This window comes from Leiobunum rupestre, chromosome 4 (assembly GCF_980474605.1).
Source record: "Leiobunum rupestre chromosome 4, qqLeiRupe1.1.hap1, whole genome shotgun sequence".
Classification (NCBI taxonomy): domain Eukaryota; kingdom Metazoa; phylum Arthropoda; class Arachnida; order Opiliones; family Sclerosomatidae; genus Leiobunum; species Leiobunum rupestre.
In genome coordinates this window covers 2,197,407-2,220,701 of record NC_143387.1, presented here as the reverse complement: position 1 = coordinate 2,220,701, position 23,295 = coordinate 2,197,407, and the positions used below count along the sequence as shown (strand labels likewise).

At 34.6% G+C, this 23,295-nt stretch overlaps 1 protein-coding gene across 1 annotated transcript; it reads right to left on the bottom strand.

The window, feature by feature from the left end:
- Nucleotides 1-190: 190 nt before the first annotated feature.
- Nucleotides 191-11,781, bottom strand: LOC149945876 (pancreatic triacylglycerol lipase-like). The gene is made up of 11 exons (XM_090172157.1): nt 11,625-11,781; nt 11,129-11,400; nt 10,831-10,977; nt 9,068-9,176; nt 8,881-8,997; nt 6,617-6,733; nt 6,483-6,535; nt 5,967-6,174; nt 5,364-5,481; nt 4,702-4,884; nt 191-374 (listed from the first exon to the last, which is right to left on the bottom strand). Exons 1-11 carry the CDS (start codon nt 11,737-11,739, stop codon nt 275-277), a joined length of 1,539 nt encoding a protein of 512 aa, XP_090028283.1. The 5' UTR covers nt 11,740-11,781; the 3' UTR covers nt 191-274.
- Between the last annotated feature and the right edge of the window lie 11,514 nt (nt 11,782-23,295).

Below are 23,295 nucleotides of genomic sequence, written 5' to 3'. Positions count from 1 at the left end.
ATATAAAATTCGGCTGCGAAAACAATATTTTACATCATGGAATTTGGGCATACGCGTACTCGAGCCTTTTACCGCACAGAAGCTTTCTTCAACATGTAGGTGTGAAGCCAGAGCCAATGGCGTAGACAGAAAGGGTTTCCTTGAAGAACTTTCCGGATACGCAACTGGCGGGCACGAAGTAGAAAATCAATAGAATTATGAAATATATTTTATTGATATTTGTTATACAATTGCAAAATCACATAGTTGAAACCCCCAGAAAAACGACCACTACTTAGCAGGAATTCTTGGTTCCGTACAGTTCGAGAGTATGTCCCGATTCCAATCGACCATTCCCCTTCGCACAAAAATTTCTGCTCATTTCTTCTCGAAGTCTACATTTGATTTAAAAAATTATTGGTTTTTATTTTTGATCTACTTAGAAATACGGAAAATGTTTGAACCGCTTAAGCAGATAACAAATGATTGAAACTAAAAAGGTAAGGAAATAAAATATAATCTAATAAATGTAATTCAACTTCCATTAGGAATGAACTAATTAGAGCTTTTTAATCAAAAACATCTGGCATGAATGACGAATAGTTTATAGAAATGTTTGGAACGTTTCTTTAAGCACCACACATATTCCAAAATTTTCGACGAGAAACAACTTGTTGTATCGTATTCTAAATGTTTTTGTATACAGGGTGTTTTTTTTGCTCGAAAAAATTATTTTTTTTCAAAAATTATATTTTCTAGAAAGTTGAAATTTGTACTGTACATTATACGTGCCGGCGGGCACTTTCTACCAAAATTACATCTAAATCGAAAAATATTTTCACGTTTTTTGAAAATTTTAATTTTAACCGCTAGGTTCTATAAGAAAATGGTCAATGAGAAAATTGTAGAGCGTCACCGAAAACGTACATATAGCGTTGGCTCGAAAAAATAGAGGACTTTTCACTGACAAAATATGACTTGAAAAAGTGACAAGTTGGGCAAGCTAAAATAACTTTTTTTGAATTCCATTGAGAGAGTAGTGTAACTTTATGAAAGTCAGGAATTTGTTAATCTGGTGTTTAATGCAATTACAATTTGGGTGCTTCAATGTTTGGATTGGTATTCTTGGAAACCGGTTAATTGGTCCAGTATTCTTACCGCAAACTCTAAATGGCCGTTCTTGAGAAATGAGCTAGAACAACAATTTGACGAACTGCCGTTGGCGCCACGAGCAAGACTGTGGTTTCAGCAAGACGGTGCCCTACCTCATTACCACAGAGCCGTGAGAGATTACCTAAACAACGAATTTACACCACGATGGATAGAGAGAAACGGTCCCGTACACTGGCCAACAAGGTCACCCGGTCTTTGGGGCTTCGTCAAGGACAAGGTGTACGCCACTCCGGTTGAGACCCTTGAAGAGCTGCGTCAACGAATTGTAAGCGCTTGCCGGGAAGTAACCCCGGAAATGATTCAAGCCACCTTCGACAATATGATTGTTCGCGCCCAAGCCTGCATCGCAGCCGAAGGTGGTAATTTCGAAACGTACTTATAAATTTTGTTTTTAATTAGATAAATAAAATAAAACAAATTAAAAATCGAAAAAACACTGCATATGTAGGGCAGATAAAGGTAATGTCACAGTGATCCTTAATACCACAGACTATAAAGAGGGTGTTACTAAGCTCTTAACAACTGATACATATCAACGAGTAATTCGTAACCCGCTAGAAAAAACACATAGAGAAGTGAAGAAAATAATAAAAGAATGCCTATCAATACCCCCAGAAACTAAAAAACGCTTAATACCGACTTACTACGTTAATCCTAGATTCTATGCACTACCAAAAATTCACAAAGAAGATTTCAGAGAAAACCTGAAATTCAGACCGATTACATCATGCATTGACTCATCGACACATCCCACGTCCAAATATTTGGTGAAACAATTCAACCCACTCATCAAAAACTATGAACATAGTGTACGGAACTCCACATAATTTGCTAACAAACTAGAACAGTTTAAGTTGAAATCTGAAGATATACTGATATCTCTAGATGTTGTCTCATTATTTACAAGCATCCCAGTAAATCAAGCATTAAAAGCCCTCGAGACTACTCTCGTGAAAAACAATTTTTCACAAATAATGATTGTGGATTTCCTTAATCTAACCAAAATGTGCGTCGGGTCACTACATTTCATTTTTGATGGCCTTAACTATAAACAAATTCAAGGCTTAGCGATGGGGTCCCCCCTTTCTCCTATGTGAAATCTTCATGATGGAATTAGAAGTGAATTTCTTCAATACACTCTATATAGACCTACGATTATGGCTGAGATATGTTGACGACACTTTCGTTATTTGGTCGGGCAATCAAGTCGATTTTGAAAAATTCCTAGATGACCTCAATAATTTCAACCCTTATATAGAATTTACAGTAGAATATGGCACGAACAATAGAAAATCCATCCCGTTTTTAGACACGGAAGCAACAATAATTGACAACAAAATATCATTAACAGTGTTCAGGAAACCCTTCTCGGAATGCGTTCCACCTCATTATACCTCGGCACACCCTAGAAGCCAGAAGACTTCCACGTTCTACTCTTTCATCTTCAGGGCATATAATATATGCAACTCAAACGAAACCATCAACAGAGAACTTGAATACTTAAAACAAATCGCGGTCCACAGAGGGTTTAACCCGGACATCATCGATAGAGCGAAAAATAAATACCAAAATAAACAGAGGTTAAGTAATTCAACTACACTACGTTCTCTGAAGAAACCAATTTCCCACAGAATGACCCTCCCCTACCATCCGGGTTACTCTTCAGCCATAAGCAACGTCATCACCAGGGAAACAGACTGGGGAATAGCATTCAAGCCACAGAATAAGACTAGTGTTTGGTTCACGAATCTAAAGGACCAACGGGAAACGCTGGATTTCCCGGGTGTCTATAAAATCACGTGTGATTGCTCAAAATGCTACGTAGGTCAAACCCAACGACGCCTAGCGACGAGAATCGATGAACATGTCAAGGATGTGATTCACCAAAAAACTTACAAATCGGCTCTGGCCTCACATTTGAGAGAAAATCCAGCTCACGTCATAAACTTCGACGAAGATGTGAAACTCATCTACAAATCAAAAATTAAAGAGACATTGAACATAGTCGAATAATACCACATTACCTTAAATAAGAATATAATACTTAACAGAGACCAAGGTCCCCGCCCGGACATTTTAAAACATTGGAGTTCTATACTCTATTAAACAATATTAATATAATTTGTGTATTTCCTCTATCTCCATATACCCTTAATTAATAAACAATTGTTTATCCCTTCATATTATATTCACCTTGAATTCCTCGATGATGCGTGGTTTAAGTTGAAGCTTCAGATTTGCTCAAACGTTTGACAACGTAGGCGTACTCCACATAGACCGAAACATGTAACGTCGCCATAGACCGAAACATGTAACGTTTAACCTTTTATCATTATTAACAAAAAGCTTTTATAGTGTACAGAAAAACGTCGTTTTTTATTCCAATACATACGTGAAAATGTCTCTTTGTTTTTTCAAAAAATTCGCATTTTTCATCCTACGAAATTAAATCGTGTAATACCTTCTTCGCAATTGTCTCCTCGATTTTTCAGCGGTGTTTATTGCATTAAACACCAGATTAACAAATTTCTGACTTTCATAAAGTTACACTACTCTCCCAATGGAAGTTATTTTAGCTTGCCCAACTTGTCACTTTTTCAAGTCGTATTTTGTCAGTGAAAAAGAAGTCTATTTTTTTCGCGCCAACGCTATTAGTACGTTTTCGGTGACGCTCTACAATTTTCTTATTGACAATTTTCTTATAGCACCTAGCGGTTAAAATTTAAATTTTCAAAATATTTTTCAATTTAGATGCAATTTTGGAAGAAAGTGTCCCCCGGCACGTATAATATACAGTACAAATTTCAACTTTCTAGAAAACATATTATTAAAAAAAAATCACTTTTTCGAGCAAAAAAACACCCTGTGTATATAAAATTTATCATAATGAATAACATAGTAATACTACTTAATATTATTGTTTTGTCACCTTTCTTTATTACCTTATACGTAATATTTGTTTCGATGTAATTAAAAATTAAAACGAAAAATACTGAAACTAGGTGAAACCTGTATTTCGGTATTAACTCCTCCGTGGAGTGGCTACGCCTTTTAATTCCGAAATTTCCGCATCTCCAGAATTTCAAAATCTTTCTATGCCTCTAGAAGTAACCCCAATAATCTCAAAAACTTTAAAATTTCATCCTTTAACTCTTTTCTTGACGTATAAAAATTGGAGTTAATTCAGAGATCAAGTATTTTTTTATACAAAAAAAAATAATTTTGTCAGAAAATAATTATTTGTGCCACCTAGGAGCAAATAACATAGCCACCCACACAAGGAGGACGCAACTCGTCAAAAGTCGTGTACATTTTTCATAGGTTAGACGCTTTAGCGTCTACTGCCGTCGGAAGGGGAAAATTCCCTTCTTGTCTTCACCCTTTCCGTAAAACGCTCAGCCTAAAGGCTCGTCCATTGAAATTTGTACACAACACTGCGGTAGCGTGTTTAAAGGCTAGCTGCGTACTCCTTGTGGTTATTGCTACTAGATTCCTGAATCCTTTAAGTTTCTTACGCCGTCATCGTGATGTTTTGGCAGTCTTACTTACTTAACATCAGGTTCGTTGATTGGGGTGATCTTAATGTTTTTTACAAAGATGTGATGCTTGAAAATAGATCCGATAATCCAAGTTGATCTATCCCATCTAAATGAGACGCTCTCCATTTCTCCCAGGTTTTGGGTGGTTGTCAACAATTGGTTGTAAGTTGATCCAGGGTACAGATCAATATTTCTTTTGAAAGGAAACTGGGTTAATCCAACAATGCTTTTGGTTTATAGCATTAACTTAATCCGTTGATTTCGACAAACGGACAATTTATTATTTATCGAATTATTATTATTATTATTATTTATTATTATTATTTGACGAAAGAGGAATAAGAAAATTATTTAGATGCTCTAGAACAAGAGCTAAGTGGTAAGTGGTAAAGATCAAAAGCCGAAATGATTTTATGGTCTTAGATGCTATTGTTATGAAAAAAATATTTTTAAGATGTTATGCCAAAAAGTACATTCTTGACTTGGCGACCATGGTTAAATTTTTTACCTTCTTAGCAATAGCCAAACAGTTTAATGAATTTTTAATTTTTTTCTGGGTTTTAAAAACTCCCTTAGATGAAGAATATTTAATATGATAGGAAGAGGCGTATTCCTTGTTGATTTGAAATGAAATACTAAATTCAAATTTGACAAAACATTTTAAGTGTTTACCCTCTGGATATGTCGAATGTTTCTGAATTTTTCGATCCTCTTATGGTAATTTTTAAGCTGCCTTTGCGATTTTGCCCTTCTGAATTTTGCAGCTTTACTTGAATTTGATACATAAATGCTAAAAAAAGTATAATTGATGCATAAATGCTACTATTCTACGAAGGAAATCAATGATGCAGTAATTCGAATGAGAGGATTATTTAAACATAAATGCTAAGGAGTGGGCGATTGAAAAAAATAAAAAAAGATTTACGTAGATGGAAAAGATTTAGATATAAACGCTTAAAAGAGCATGATTAATACATTAATCTTGTAGATAAGTTGATGATGATAGAGATATAAATCCTAACTAGTGGAGCATTGATACATAAATCCAAACGTAAAGGTAATTGAAACATAATTACTAATTGATATATAACGTAAAGGAAATGATGATTGATCTGTTAATTCAGAGGATGATATTTTTAAATACTATGAGGGGTTTGATTGATAAAACAATTATAAGGAAAGAATGGTTCATAAAACAGATCTAAGAAGGTAATAATCTAAGGTTGCCATAATTATTAGGGAGTGAGACGTGCATAAAAGTAAAAGTATTGTTACAGCAATATGGTGACTTGGCTCCGGTAATGGTGTAAAATTTAACCGATTCATTTCCTTTGACTAAGGGTTTGTAGTCAATGGCGTTGAGACCCATCTGGGCGCAGCGGTCTCCGTTGGGTCCACAAGAAGTACAATGTCCCTCTTTGAAAGATTCCCAGTCAGAGCACGCGAAGGCTAATGGACGGCATTGATATTCATTGATGGAATCCTAAATGACACGCTATTCCTTTATCGATATTAAGCTATTACGTAATCATGATTCCACCTTTGATCGTTATTATATGAACACCTTGTTCAGGGCCGGATTAATACTTTTGGGGCAACTTATGCACCAAAACAATTAGACCTTTCTTTTTGACGTGAATTAATAATATAAAAAATAAAATAAAACATTTATTTCGAATACGGGGGCCCCTAGCCTAGGGGCCCCTGTGCTATGGCACACTAGGCACGTGCCTTAATACGGCCCTGACCTTGCAGCAATGATCGAAATAAAAATATCTAAAGCATAGCTACCATCAAAAAATCCATGGCTCTTATGTGGTTGCACCCAAAAAATCTTATGACCCCTAAAAATAAAAATAAAATGTTCTATTGTAATGAGTAATAAAAAAAACTTTTAAATCAGGTGATTTCAATGATTTTTTTACCTTCGATAAGGCCATCGGTCACAATTTTAACTCCTCCATCTGTCATACATCCTGGGTGGTGATTACCACCGTTGGGAAAAAAGTCAACGTGTCCGCAAAGTTGGCTCATCCCTGGACCTTAAAATACAAATTCGATCATCACGTTTTTCAGTTTAAAATGTAGTTGAACCAGACCCAGATAAATATCCATTTATGCACTGCTGGGCTAACCAGCAGTAGAGCCCCTAGTTTTAAGCTTCACTTGTTACTTTGATTGGTTATAGATCCCTTCCTTCTACTCTATAATAAGCTCGGAGCCCTTAAGGCTTAGCTTTATTGTGTTACCCTGGATTGGCTTTAGCCTCTGCCATTGAATTGGGAATAATACTGCTAGAATTTTACGATTTCGGTTGCCATGGTTACGCGGGACCTGTTTCGATAAGACTGTACGAAATTCATCTTTATAATTAGGCGGTAGCGCCATATATATTTTGTAAAGTTGTATGGCTAAAAATAAATAATTATTAGCTAACTCACCGTAACTTGAGTTAAAAAAGATCGTGTTGACAGAATAAAATTATTTAAAGAAATACTCGACTTTTACACAATTAAAAATACTTTATTATAATAAAGCACTACTTGTTTCGACGTGTTCTCACGTCGTCGTCAGTTATGCACCTGACGACGACGTGAGAACACGTCGAAACATATAGTGCTTTATTATATTAAAGTGTTTTTAATTGTGTAAAAGTCGAGTATTTCTTTTAATATCTATATACACAAGGAAAAACGCCAATTTCAATTTATTAGAATAAAATTATTTTTAAACATCTTCATAGGTTTGTTTGTTACAAGTAATCATACATTTCAATTTCGCATCAGATTCGCGAAAAAATTCAATTGCAAAATAGTTGCCACCACTAGAGACAGATGCTGCCACGGTAGAACGATAAAGTCTCCTTATTGAACGAAAATGGTCCCGAGCCAACCAGATTTAATTGTACCTCTATTTATTCCCAACTCAATGGCCTCTGCTGCAGTCCCCTTCCTACCTTAAGGCAAGACTCAAGCTAGCCAAGCCCAAAGGAGTGGTAAGAGATTTCTTAGAAAGTTCTCTCTTCCTTGGTTAAATAAGTGTTTCCCGGATTTTATGATTTCCCGTGTTGATAGTTATGGTCATATTAATGCAGAGGGCTGTGAATCCAGTTGTATTAAGGGTTTCCACCACCCTTCTACGCCGAATCAGCAAACTGCCTGAATTAATCATATCAAAAGTCACTAGCTGTTCTTAGCCTAAGGTGATGTCTTAGATATTATTCAGCTAATATTGTAGATAATTATTTGTAAAGGTTTTCACTGAGTTTCTATTTTTCACTTTAAATAAGACGATGTTTAAGAAGACTAAGAAGCAATCTGGAAGTTAGTTTAAAAAAAATTATACTGGGATTTAGAATTTAATTCCACGCAATATAATAAGGCTTGGGCCTAAGGTAAGGCCTATGTTTGGCCTAGCTCATTATTATGATTGTTTCATTCGTTACTGCGTCTAAGCCTTAAAAAGGAAACAGGCAACATCACAGGCTCGAGACAAATTCCAATAATGGCTAATTTCCCGGCAAGCCTCGGATGAAAATTTACAGAGTGTTTTTAATTTCACTTCTTTAATATTAGAATATTCACTTACTTATAACCCATATTTTACTGACGGAATAGATTGAAAAAATCTGTTTTAATATAATTCACTATTTTGCTTCCGAAAGAATCAGCCGGAGTCTGCGAATGTCTCTACAGGTTTTAAGGAACCAGCGCTAGGATGTTAAAATATCACCTCTTTCACATATTAAAAAGACTCCACATTGAATATTAATTACGTTTACACGCCTCAATACGCTTTTTTATTTCGGTGTTAAACTTTCCGGCAATTAATGATCATATTTTTATTATAAATAGGCTCGCACAATTCTAGCCCAACCACAGAGTCAAACAAACTATATAGATTAATACTGACGCGCTCTTCGTTTGTTAAAATGCCAGAACAACTGTCGCTAAAACGTCCAATTATCCAAGTTTTCAAATTTAATTTCGAAATAGCTGTTTTATATTTTTGAACGGGGCTTTTTACAATTTGATAAAATACGTCATGATCTTTCCGTTAAATATATATTTAAGCTTGACAATGTTCCTTTAATCGAATGAAATAATAAAACGAAAATTCCCTCTAACAGATACCTGGTTGAGCTTAAGTGATCAAAACTGTATTAAAGCGGATATAAAACCAATCATACCAATATTCAAAAGGGTAGTAGTGTCTGTATGGATGACGTCTACGAAGAGAGCGTCTGTGGGATCAATGCGAACCGAAGGTGGCATATTCTGGAAATACGGCTGCGCTGGGTCCAAGGCTGTGTTAACGAATGCGAATTCTATATTACTATTTGATAATTTTGGTAAAACCAATTTTCTTTGACTCACAAGTTATTCTGCCCAAATTCTTGATCCTTTCGCCGGCGTATCCAACTATTTGACCTCCTAAACTGTGTCCTATCAGATGAACCCGTTCTGGGTCCAAGGAATAGTTGTCCTATTTTTAAATATAATTATCCTTATTTGAAATCGTTTGATAATGTTTATCATTTTGATTTTCTGATTAAAGTCTAACTACTATTATTTCAATTAAAACAAGCTAGGACGAGCCATATAAGTAGCCTTATCGCTTAGTCAAGTCGTTTTGGATGTCTTAAGGCGTGTCCATTTAAATGGGTAACCTGAAGTGCATTACCAAAATAATTAAGCTCATTTTCCTGGTCAGTTTTCGTGTAGTACTTCATAATCACATATTAATATCACATATTGAAGTTTTAATGCTGTATATTAAAGGGAATAGAACCTCCAACGCGTTCTTTATGGAAGACCCCATCAAATTCCATTTTTCCCTTCACAATCAGCGATTATCAGCGCCGCAGGTGTGGAAAGCCATGGGAGGCAGCGGACAATATTGGAACCCTCGGAGGGCGACAAAAATATCAGAGGTTATATTCCCTTTAAGGACACGGAATAATACATAACCTTAAGCGTTATTATAATAATAATTATCAGCTAGGCTTATACCCAAGGCACCATCTTAGGCTTAAGTCATCAAGCGATTATTAATGCCATTAATTCAGGTGGCCGTTTTACAATGCGTAGGACAGAGGTGGCAAGCCCTTCATGGCACGCAAGCCAAAAGCTCCCTACACTAACTATTACCGTTAACCTCCAGGGAAAACCTCTTTAACAAGTGGGGAGAGAACTTGCAAACTCAACGCAAAAGGAGTTGTTCCTTGTTTTCACCCAGTGCCACAAGCGACATTATCAAGCCAGTTTTAATATGGGTTTAATTAAACAGTTTTTTTCAAATCTTGATATAAACAATCATATCATCAACAAGTCAAATGTGGTAACACAAGAAACCAAAATAAGTAATATATTTCAAAAAATAATAAAAATGGAAGTGAGACTGAAAATAAATTATTAATGGTATATCTCAAATTACGTTCTTTCACGTATATTTAAATATAGTGGAAAGATTGTAATTAAACAAATGAAGTTCGGCGCCAAGAATAGCATCATATAAATTGCAGCATGTTTAGAATTTAAATTAAACTAAATTTTAATAACAAATACTTTATGTTATTTGTGCTATTTCATTAAAACATTTAAAATAGTTTTAAAACATGCTTCCGGGCCGAAGCGAGTTTTCAATCTGTTTGAAATTGATAGATAAAAGGAAATTTAACGTTTGCAAATCAATTAGCAACAATGTATCAACACAAGCCTCTTGGCAGTGGCGTAGCCAGGGGGGAACAGGGGGGCACAGGGGGCACGTGCACCCCCGAAACGTATGGTTGTATGTGCAATTTTTTAATTTTTTGTTTTATTTTTTTTCATTGTGTGCCCTCCCCGAAACCAAATCCTGGCTACGCTACTGCCGCTTGGAAAGGGTCTGCTGAACAAAACTTCGCTCATTTTAAATATTTTTAATTAAAAAATAATGAAGTATCCCTCATTATAAATTTAATAAAATTTAAATTTGGCAGAATAGAACTTCAAAGTCGCGCTACCAGCTGGAAAATTTTTCATCGCCGAAAGGAGCCTTGATCAATCAGACCTAGGTTCGACTCACCTGCCGACAACGACAGCTACTGTACCTACTAGGTACGACATTAGAACGGCCAATTGCTTTATACAAAACTTACCTTTAGAAAATTGATGAGATGCGCTATTTCAGCTCCGACGACTCTTGTGTTCGCGGTTGACAACGTGTAGGGTAAGAAATTTCCACCACTCCAGTCAACCACAATAACGTTGTAATCGCCGTGCATCAGAAATTCTTTACTCATTTCCTGGAATAATTAATTATAGATTAGAAACCAGCGGTATTCTAAATTGAAAAAATTGAGATAGATAAAAGTGGGGCAAATACTGAAAAATACTGGTTTCATTAATGTGAACTTTAGTTGTCAATTGAATATAATAAATAATATATGCACCCACCTTCTGCCAAAACTCGATCACATTGTTGTCGAGCCAGCCGTGAACCATCATTTTGGTTTCTCTTTCCGCATTAAAGTAAGACATATTAATATCCTTTTTGTTCGCTTTGATATTTTCGGGCTCCTTAGTGTTCTTCCTGGTGTACAAGAGGAATTTCGTGTTAATCATTTCTCGGTCGGAGGGCAAGAGGTTGATCGGCCGGAACAAAGGGTGAAAGAAATCCGAGGTGATTTCGAAACATCCCAGTTCTCCCATGCATTTCTTACTGGCCCCTAAACGAGAAAATTTTACAATTTCAAATTAAAATTACCCTCACAGGGATGATCAAGCTTTCATAAATATAAAGTGGTGGCGCTACTGTCTAGAACGGTTCTCTACCAGAGCCTATAGCTTCCCACAATACTTCTATGCATTTCGGAAGTATTGACTGACGATTTAACTTCCCTGCTAGGGCTATATACCCTTTAATATGGACACCCCAAAAGATTCGCGTTACTTTTGCCGAGATGATGAACTTCTAAAATTTCTTCCTCGAGGATGGTTCGGCTGTGGACGCATTCTACTAAAATCCATACAAATTGAATCAGTAAGAGAAACTTTGGATAATACATGTCGACGGTTCAATTTCTTGAACCGAATGATCTATAAATTTCGTAAGCTTGACATACTTTAATGTAATCGGCAAGTATTATTTGTCTAACAAAATTTCAATTGAAAACCTACGCTGATATCGTGGGAAACCACACAAATGTTGGATTAGCTTCAACCCAAAAAGGAGTGTTCGATTCTTTTTTTCTCTAACAGCTGATAATCTGATTGTTAGCACCTGTTAATTTCACATATATATAAATGAAATTTTGAAAATATGACGGATTTTGATAATGCAAGATGCATACAAATCATGGATAATCTTGTTTACGCGCTGCTGAAGACGCGAAAGATTTGTTTTACACGCGCGGCGCGTTTCAGTTATACGAGACCTAAGCCCAAATTGCGCGATTTTAAATGTTAGGATAGTTAGCAAATCGCTCCCTAAGGGGCTGCTGGCGCTGGCGATACACCTTAAGATGGCGGCGTAAATTAAACCCAAATACTTGGCGTTATATTGCGTTTTAATATTTTAAGACAAAATAAGGTACTTATATATATACATATATAAATATATATATATATATATATATATATATATAAGTACCTTATTTTGTCTCGGAAAAATATATATATATATATATATATATGGAACGTCTTGTTGATCTTTTGATATGTTAATAAGGAAATATTTGGAAAAGCTTTGCCGTTCCCCTTTAATACAAGTTGGCAAGCCAAAATATACCTCTCCTCGGAAGTTTTTAATTTCCAATGAAGCGTAACTGTATCCGTGGTTCTGCGGTAGAACACTCACCTGTCGTGCAAGAGGGCTCGGGTTCGAATCCCGGCCGTTTAAAAAATTATACTACACCCAATTATTCTAAGAAACTGCGTACGCAGTGATGACCCTTTGCCCCGAAAATGCGAACGCGATCGCAGGCCTGACAGACAGTCCCACAGACAGACCCACATACAGACCCCGTGGTTGTATAACCCCTCCTAGGGTACAAAGTCCCCTCGGAGAGGTAAAAATTAAAAACCAAAGAAACCAAGCCGGAAAAACATAAAAATAAAAATACGTAACATTAACATATAACGGAATAACCTCAAATAAAATTAGCATTTAATTACAGAAAAAAGATCTAAAAATAGCGTTTAAAACCCAAAACAATTTTAACAACGGTAAAGACAAAATAGACAACCTTAGAAAGCAAGGCATACATAACATTCCTTATTGACGAAACAAAAAGTTCACTTAACGTAAGATTAGACGATCATAAGGGCAATATTAGACGTGAAGAGTGGAATGCATCTGGAGTAGCGTCGCATGTTAAAGAAACCGGGCACACAATAAATTTCACAGAATCACAGACGCTAAAATAATTGCCGAACCGAATTATAAAAATCAACGTGATACGCGAAAAGCCGTAGAAATCTATAAACATAAAAGAGTTAATTTGTTAAACAATAATGATGGTCCGTGTTTACCCTTTATTTACAAGAAAACTATTGATATACTCTGTACAGCTTAAAGTATATTATATAATATATACAAAAAAATGCGTACCTGGTTTCCAACGGATCGTATGTATGGTTCTAAAAAATGGTATATTTTAAATTGTAAAATTTGTATTGTTGTGTTTACACACAATCCTAAGGATTTGATTAGTCTCACGTACAGTGTAGCCGATGCCGATGCCGATGCCGCCGTGTCGCGCATACCTCTTCAACGGTTAGGGCTAGAAGAGTCAATGATATCTCGTTCGAAACACATACATCGCCATTGATAGCTTTTCATAAAGTTTTGAAATCGAAGCGCAAGAAGTTGGGCATTTGCCTAATTTACCGTTTTTGGTAGTTTGGCTTTGTGTGGTTGATATTTTGTTAAAAATTAAGTCCGGTAACGTTAAAAAAATATTATTGGATAGGTTAGGATTCATTTGAACTACAACTTCGGTTATATCAGTAAATATTAAATTTAAGTATAGTTTTCGGGGTTATTTACGGGACCCCAATGTTCGTGGTTTTATATTTCCGCCTGAAAGTCGACATAACGTTCCTTAATTTAAGTCGGATTTTCATGAAAGTTATATTTTTGAATAGCTGTGGTTTCCATATATCCTAGAATTGCAATTTCGTTGCTTAATTTTAATTCTTAGTAAGGTTTTTGGACAGCGTATAAGTACCCCCATCAACTTCCAACATTGGAAATACGTATGGTTATAGAGACTTTACGCGAATTTCTGGCATTTTCCAAGGCCGTTCTAATATGACCTGAAGTAACAAATAAGTGTGACACTTATCGGATTCCGTTCTTATATGACCAAAAGTAAGAAATAAGTGTGATACTTATATTTCCGCCTGAAAGTCGGCATAACGTTCCTTAATTTAAGTTTGATTTTCATGAGTTATATTTTTGAATAGCTGTGGTTTCCATATAACCTAGAATTGCAATAACGTTGGTTAATTTTAATTATAAGTAAGGTTTTTTTGGGCAGCGTATACGTACACCCTTAACTTCTGTAGAATTTTCTATATGCGCGGGATTCTACCAGACCGCGGGAGAACTTGTTAATTCTAAGCTCGCTACCTATGCTATAATTAGACTGACTATAGTTTTTAATAATTTTACATTTTTATTTTGAGGGACTACTATGAACTACTCGATCGCGCATTACGTGCTATGACTACAACTATATTCTAAAATGATACTACAAGGTTTTAAGTTTTAAAGTTAACTATTTTATTTTTTGCCCTATGGTTGGGACATTTTGTTGTCCCATTACTATCCGCTCCCAGATCCTCTTTCAATCTGCTATCATAGAGACTAGAAAGGGGAGGTGCAGAAGGTTGCAGCTTCGGCTATACATTTTTAGATTTCTCGTTTTTTTTTTCTTTTTTTCGTTTTTTCTTTTTCCTCTCAACATCCGGTTTTTCGCTATTGGCTGATTTTCAATATAGTCGACTGCTTATTTACTAAGAACTTTTTAAGTATCTCGGAGTTTTTGACGTGAACGCTGGTCTCAAACTTTAATATTTTAAGTAATTATAATTAATTGAGGTCGGAGAAATTATAATAATTTGAAGTCGGAAAAGTTATTACTTATTTCTTTTAAGTTTTATATCTGATGTTGATGAATTTTATTACGTAAAACTGGTTTTCTGACTTCAATAACATGGGTAGTGTTTAGACTTGGTTAATGATAAACAATAACGATCATCTAAACTATATAGAACAATAATCTTAAATTTGAGCTGGGTATTGTTAATATCGATAATGCCAAGTCCGAGATATCGCTGTTGTTACGGACCTTGCACCAGAAATACCAAACCAATTAAAAGCAAATCATTAAATGGTCCAACAGAGGCTACTCTTGTTAACTTCCCATCACCCAAAAGTGAACTAGAAAAGTGCAAAAGATGGATATCAGCTTGTGGGCGCTCCGACTTCTCAATCAAAGACGTTTCTAAGTCAAGTCGAATATGTGCTCGGCATTTCCATGGTTTCTGTGGACCAACAGTAGAAAATCCAGATCCAGTCCCATTAATCGATGTCCTCACTCCAGGAATTTCTATCCCTTATCATAATCCTTCTAATATTTCAATTAGTACTGAATCTGAAAATCATTTGGTAAGTTATGTCCATAATGTTCACTTTGTTTTATGAATATAATCAAATTTAATATTATGCATTTAGATTGAAATAGATCAACCGTCTGGTTTAGAGTGTGAACCTGATTTTTCTCTAGAATTATTAAGAAGCTCTTCATGTGAGACAAAAGAACCAACTAATGATTCTACATTAAAAAAAGGAATTGACATTCACTCGTTAACCTCTCAAGTTGGTTGGGCTATTGAAGTTTTTGATAATAGTGTTAGGTACAGCAAACTGAAAAATGGATTGGCAATTCTCCAATGCACATTTTCTAATAATGATGTTATGATAGATTCAATAGATAAGAGTATTAATTTACAAACCATATCTCCGAATTCCAACTTGATTGACATCCAAAATGTTTATGATTTACTCAACAAACTGAACAAATTTAAAGTTTGCCTCGGAAATCCAGACAAAGATATGGTAGCTTTTTTTAAGAGACAAAACAAGTTTAATCGACGAAAAACTGGTTACTACTGTGAGAAAACACAGACTATTTTCAGCAATGAATGTAGTCGGTTAATAAAAGCAGGTCAAGCAAAACGATGTCACGCATGTAGTCAGTACAGAGGGTGCCTCAGGAAAATCAGATCAAAGGCTTCAGCCAAACTAGCGGCCGAAGAAGTAAAGAAAAAATCAAGAAAACGAATTGCTAAACGTAAGGCTATGCTGTCGAACTGTCAAAAAACCAAAGCCGCAATATTAACCATGAAAGAATTATTTCAAAAGAGGTTAAAAATGGAAACGACTGGGTCATTTACATCTTTATTTATAAAGCAACAACTGAAAGCCATGCACAGGTCAAAATATGGAATGAGATGGGACAAAACTTTCCTCAAATGGTGCTGTTATTTAAAAAACAAATCCAAATCATCATACGAGGCATTGAAAAAATCGGGTTGTATATATTTACCTACCTCAAGAACCCTGTACAATGAACGACAAGTAGCGAACACCAAAAGTGGATTTCAATCGGAAATATTTTCTGATATGATTGAGAAAACAAAAATTCAGCATCGTGAAAATTGGGACCGCTATTTTGTAATTTTACTTGATGAGATGAAAACTAGAGAAGATTTAATGTGCCATAAGGATACTGGTTTTTTAACCGGTTTCAAAGACATTAATAATGACATTAATGGTTTAGATGATAAAAAAAGAGAAGTAACCGGTACAGAAGCACCGCCATTAGCAACTCACATTCTTCAACTAATGTTGAGGGGCGTAACTAACAACATCAGGATACCTTTCGCCCACTTTCCAACAACCGGGGCAACTAGTACCGAAATATTTTACATATTGCAAGAAGCTATTGAAAGGCTAGAAAATGCTGGATTTAGAATTATTGGGGTTGTTGGAGATGGTGCGTCATCCAATCGCAAATATTTTAAGATGTGTGCTGAAGCAGCCGGGCAAGTTTTTGATGATCTTACTCCAAATAAATTTTGCGCTCCAAACTTATTTGCGAATGATGAGGAAAGATATATATATTTTATTTCTGATCCGCCTCATCTTATTAAAACAACAAGAAATTGCTTTAACAACAGCAGTAAAGATTCAAAAATCCGACAACTTTGGAAGAATAATGAATGTATTTCCTGGGATGTAATAATAAAACTCTATTACTTTCAGCTTCGGCGAAGAGGATAATTCAAACACCTGTCCAAGTTGACATACGGCCATGTTTATTTAAATTCATACACAAAAATGAAAGTAAATTATGCCACTCAAGTGCTTAGTGAAACAGTAGCGTGTGGCATTGAGGCATGTTTGGAGAAAGATAAATATCCCGAAACTGTTAAATTTATAAGGATTTTTAATAAATTTTCGATGTATGCAACGTCAAAAATTGCAAAGAGGGCTACCAAAAGAGAAAATCTGATAAAACGCCTTTCAGATCGGCTGGAGGAAGAAGTACAAACCCATCTGTTTGGCATTACCAGTCAAACATATATAAGTTAGAATCGCTAAAGGGCTTTGTTTTGGAAGCAATTGGAGGAAACACTACATTAAACGTTTAACGAAATATTTCCTCTTTCGTTTGAGGCATGTTTGGAGAAAGATAAATATCCCGAAACTGTTAAATTTATAAGGATTTTTAATAAATTTTCGATGTATGCAACGTCAAAAATTGCAAAGAGGGCTACCAAAAGAGAAAATCTGATAAAACGCCTTTCAGATCAGTGAATGATGCCAGACTAAAGGTATGTCGTACATCTATATGTTGGTTTGAAATGTCAAACAATCTTAATTAATTTGTCTATGGTGATAGTGGCTGGAATCGGATTTTATTGCGTACCTAGATGATTGGGAAGATGACGTATCTGCCCGTGAAGGGAAGTTCTCTCCATCTGAAAGAGCGAAGATGCTTCTCAGCCGAGAAACCATAGAAGGATTGAAAATGACTGGTAAATCAATTGCACCGTTATTCAACCTAATTCTGCAAAATATTAACGTAACACATTATATTATAGCTCGCTCAATTTCAAGAGTGGTCCAATTTATCCTCAATAAGGGTGCTCCGTACGTCCTCACACAGCATCTGAACCAGGATCCCCTGGAACAGTACTTCGGAAGGATGAGATCGGCTGGAGGAAGAAGTACAAACCCATCTGTTTGGCATTACCAGTCAAACATAGATAAGTTAGAATCGCTAAAGGGCTTTGTTTTGGAAGCAATTGGAGGAAACACTACATTAAACGTTTAACGAAATATTTCCTCTTGTTTTAAAAATCATTTATTAAAAAATCAGAAATCTAATTTTCTTTTTGGCATAAATTTTAAAAACAAATCTTTGTCTGGGTCATTATCCAGAAAACTGTATTCATTTTCTGACCCCTTTGGCACATATTTTAAAAATAAATCTTTGTCAGGGTTGTTTGCTAAAAAACTATAGTCATTATCATTGACTTTTGGTAAATTTTCACTTGAATCTGAATAATTGTTTTTGACTAGTGTTATTATGGTGGGTTTGACGTTGATTTGATTATGAGCACTTCGCTTGATTTGACTAGGAGCACTGCGCTTGATTTGACTAGGAGCACCGCGCTTGATTTGACTACGTATAATGGTAGGAACTAATGGAACAATGGTAGGAACTAATGGCGCCATTGGGATTGCACAAGTGAGATTCCGCTTTACTTTGGTTTTCTTTATTGCGTACTCCTTTGTATTTTGGTGGTGATGCGAATCTTTCTTTCGTTGGGGTGTTATGAATGGTAAGGGTGACATCTTTGACTTTGGTAGCTGCCGCTTCACTTTTATCTTTTATTGCTTTCCTTAAAGCTTTCTTTGCTTTCAAGGATTCCTTAGTTTCGTGCTGGTAGTGCTCCAAAACATCTTTCACCAAAACTTTCCCACGAGTGTTTAAGAATGTTTCAGTTGCGCTTTTTAGCCATTTATTGTTATCATCATATGACGCTGATATCTCATTCCATTCTTTCAAAATAAGTTCATCATTATGTATTGCACCTTTTGCTTTTTCCTTTAAATTTTGGTTCCTTAAATTTGTAACTGATCCTGCATCTAAATACATGTAGAACTTGTCTGAAATAATCTTCATTCGTATTGTTACATTGAAAAATCCATCTTGAACTTTTATTAAACCACCTCTATTTAATAGATTTATCCAACGCTCGGATAAGTTTGGTGGTTCTTCAAGCATGGAGTCTGTTTTTTCAATATTTTTCATAATTTCATCCGGACAGCCTTTCCATTTGAGAGACCTTGCGATGAATCCAGCGATGTACCTTAAAACATCAGTATTAACTTGACGATATTTTTTAGTTGAGTCATTAAATTCCAATTTCTTGGCATTCAGTTTCTTTTCCTCTTCAGTTTTCAAAGCATCGTCTTTCTTCTTCTTTACTTCTACTTTGTGTTTTAATTGTTCAATTCCAATATTGCTTAGGCTCATGAGCCCCATAAAAAAAGAACGTAATATCATTTGGGCAAATGTTTTTTGAAAGGAATTTGAGAAACAATTGAATCTTGAACATGAGCTGAGAATTGATCCAAGCTTATTTTCTTTTCGTTCCCTGTAACTTTGTTTCAAAATTGTTTGTAAAAAGCTGGTTTCACAACTGCATTCTAGTACTTTATGTGTATTTAAAATTTCTTTCATATAATGAAAAATGGAATTAGCTATGGTATCAGATGAAAGGTCTTTAAAAAAGGGCTCAATATTTTCCTGACCCTCTGTTGTAAATTCATCTTTACGCTTTTCGAGCTGAACAAGTACTTCACATATAAGTATTCTTAAACCACCTAATGTAAAAAAATATAAATATTCAGTTTTAATTAATTTTATATAATTATTGAAAGAATTAACAAACTTACCATCGAGATTTTCATTCTGTTCCACTTCCATGTTGCAAGGCTTAGCACCCACTACACTTTATCGTAAAGACTAGTGCCTTTATGGTGTAACAGCGTGCAGACGACCGGAACCGGGTTAACCAAAAAAAACGTCGCGCGCATATAACGGAAGTTCCGAGGAAAACAACTCAAACGAGACCACTTAAAGCGGGCCTTCTGCTCCTCCCCTTTCTAGTCTCTATGCTGCTATACATTTCTCGCACGAAACCCAAGTCGTCCTTTTGGCGCGAAAATGGTTGTCAGCGCGCTCGGGAAAACCAGGGCGACTTGGGAAATTTTCCAAAGCGCACCTGCGTTTCCTTCTACAGTGCTAACGATACGACCTGGGTTTTTTTGTCTGTGAACGGATATTGGAATTTTACAAATACATTAAAAAAATACTATTACAATTAATACACAAAAAAATTATTATTACAATACACTAAAATTATTATAACAATACACTAAAATTATTATTACAATACACTAAAATTATTATTACAATACACTAAAATTATTATTACAATACACTAAAATTATTATTACAATACACTAAAATTATTATTACAATACACTTAAATTATTATTACAATACACTAAAATTATTATTACAATACACTAAAATTATTATAACAATACACTAAAATTATTATTACAATACACTAAAATTATTATTACAATACACTAAAATTATTATTACAATACACTAAAATTATTATTACAATACACTAAAATTATTATTACAATACACTTAAATTATTATTACAATACACTAAAATTATTATTACAATACACTAAAATTATTATTACAATACACTAAAATTATTATTACAATACACTAAAATTATTATTACAATACACTAAAATTATTATTACAATACACTAAAATTATTATTACAATACACTAAAATTATTATTACAATACACTAAAATTATTATTACAATACACTAAAATTATTATTACAATACACTAAAATTATTATTACAATACACTTAAATTATTATTACAATACACTAAAATTATTATTACAATACACTAAAATTATTATTACAATACACTAAAATTATTATTACAATACACTAAAATTATTATTGCAATACACTTAAATTATTATTACCATACACTAAAATTATTATTACAATACACTAAAATTATTATTACAATACACTAAAATTATTATTACAATACACTAAAATTATTATTACAATACACTAAAATTATTTAAATTTAATTAGCTTGTTGGCTAAGTTTTCTACAACTTCCAACATTGGAAATACGCGTATACAGACTATACGCGAATTTCTCTCTGGCATTTTCCAAGGCCGTTCTAATATGACCAGAAGTAACAAATAAGTGTGATCAGAAGTAAAAAATACAATTATGTGTGGCCGTGGATATATTTTGGTTGTGATACCAGCGTTGCAGGTTGCTGTGAATAGCTCAAACAAACAACACATTAGAAGGATTGTGTGTATTCTGAACGTCGTACGTCTTGTTTATTGCTATCTTTTATATATATACCATGTTTAATGTCGCTCTTCTTTCGTCTTGACAATGGCAAAAAGTTGTGCCGAAACTAGTCGGTCTAATAAACTCATATTGAATTTTTAACTATATTTTTAGTAGCTCGCTTCTTTCATTTTTAAAATGAACCGATTTTAATCATTACGGTTACATCCGTACGTTTTACAACTTTCTCTCTGAATGTTTCGTCTACCACTTACTAGAAAAAAATTTCATTTTTCAAAACCATTTAAATAATTACCATAACATAATTTCGTTATATTAGACTCTTCACTAGTTTTGAGATATATTAAACGTTTTTGTTCCTTGCCCAACACTGTGAACAATCTAGCATAAAAACCGACTTTCTAAGCCACTTTATTCATTATTTTATTCTATTTGCTCTTGTAAGGTTAATAACGTTTTACAAACTGAATTTCGTGGCATGAGGACATTTCCTTTGTTACGAGGACAAGGGGGCCTTTCAATGAAAATGATTCTTAAGAGTTGTTGTTACGGTGACAGTTTCACTAGATATTTAATCCCCCGCTTTAAAATTCTATAAGAGTTAGGGATGCAACGGATAACCGGAACCGGAACCGAGAAGACTCGAGTAAATTCTAGTAACCGGAACCGCAACCGGAACCGTTAATATAAAAACTTGATAACCGTATCCGGAACCGGAACCGATATTTGTAAAAAAATTATAACCGGAACCGGGTTTTTCATTGTTTTAAACGGTTTTTAAACGGTTCTATAACTTTATTTACCAACATTTAGCGCATGTTGAAATTAAGTAATTAAATTTCCAAATTTACTATTAGCATATGTAACATAATTACTCATAAGTATGCCACTGTACCTTTATTCCATTCAAAAATCTTCACTAACTGTTTGTTTCACCACGAACCAGTAAAAAGGTGGACTACGTTAGATTTTATTCATCCTAGTAATTTTTGGAGTCACACTAGTGGCTACTAACATATGTATTTAAGCCAATGGAAAACCTCTAAATTGAGAAGGAATTTTTCGCGTCGGAATTTTAGTCAGCCCAATGTAGCTTTATTGAAATTTATAAACTCGCTCGGTTTATGCGGGTGAAGTTAAATAATGAGTTATTTAGAAATATAAAAGGTTGGGGAAAATGACCAATAAGTGATCGCTTTCCGCAAATGGAACAAGTCGTCGAAGTGGGATATTCCACCAGCGATATTAAACCAAAAAAAAACATATTAAGCCTAGAAGAGTGAGGCCTAGGCTCAAAAGAATCTGCAAAGACTCCAACCTTGTACTATTTGTAGATGCGCCAGTAAAGCTCAACCTGAATTTCAACTTTTTTCCCAATAAACCTGCTTCTTTTATTTGACAATGCAAATTTATTTTAGAACGTGAGTCTCCGAGAACTTCATTCATTTGCAAATTAATTACATTAACAGAACTAAACACTATATTGTAGTTCATTTTAGCTCCTAAGCCTTGGTTGTTCAAACTGGTTTGTTTACAAAAAAAATGGCCGTCGGTTTATCAGACGTAGAGCTAATTTGCTCGACGGCATAATCGGCATTTGAGATTCGATGACGTCCAATATGACATCAAATATGACGTCAGATATTACGTAGGGTACGGATGACGAAATATCTGTGAAACAAAACGTTAGTGAAGAAATAGAGCTAGTGGCATACTTATAAATAATTATGTTACATATGCTATTTGTTTTCATATAAGCTCATCTTTAGCCTATCTCAGATAACTATGTGGGTTTCTACGAAACTGTCAGTTCAAGTTAATGTTTTACTTGCTTCAAATATTTTTTTATGTTTCAACAGGCACGCCCAAAACTTTATAAATACAACTACAATAATCATCGCATAAATATCCAAACAACGTACATAATGAAAGAAACTTACTGAAGATTGAAAAGTATCGAGACACGTGTTTTATAGCAGATCATTAAACCTTGTAAATTAATAACTAAGTTATGATTCTGAATTTAAAGTTTTTAAGGTAAGGCTCATTCGTTTGCATAATATAATCGCTGGCTTGGGTAGTTTTTGTCTAGAA

What these genes read in the sequence shown, in the direction of transcription:
- LOC149945876 (XM_090172157.1), bottom strand. Translation starts at nt 11,739, where the DNA reads ATGTATTATCCAAAGTTTCTCTTACTGATTCAATTTGTATGGATTTTA. An exon ending in AGTTCATCATCTCGGCAAAA is followed by an intron (nt 11,401 to 11,624) that starts GTAACGCGAATC and finishes TTTCTCGTTTAG; the next exon opens with GGGCCAGTAAGAAATGCATG. An exon ending in AGCCAAGTCACCATATTGCT is followed by an intron (nt 5,482 to 5,966) that starts GTAACAATACTT and finishes TACTTTTTTTAG; the next exon opens with CATTTATGTATCAAATTCAA.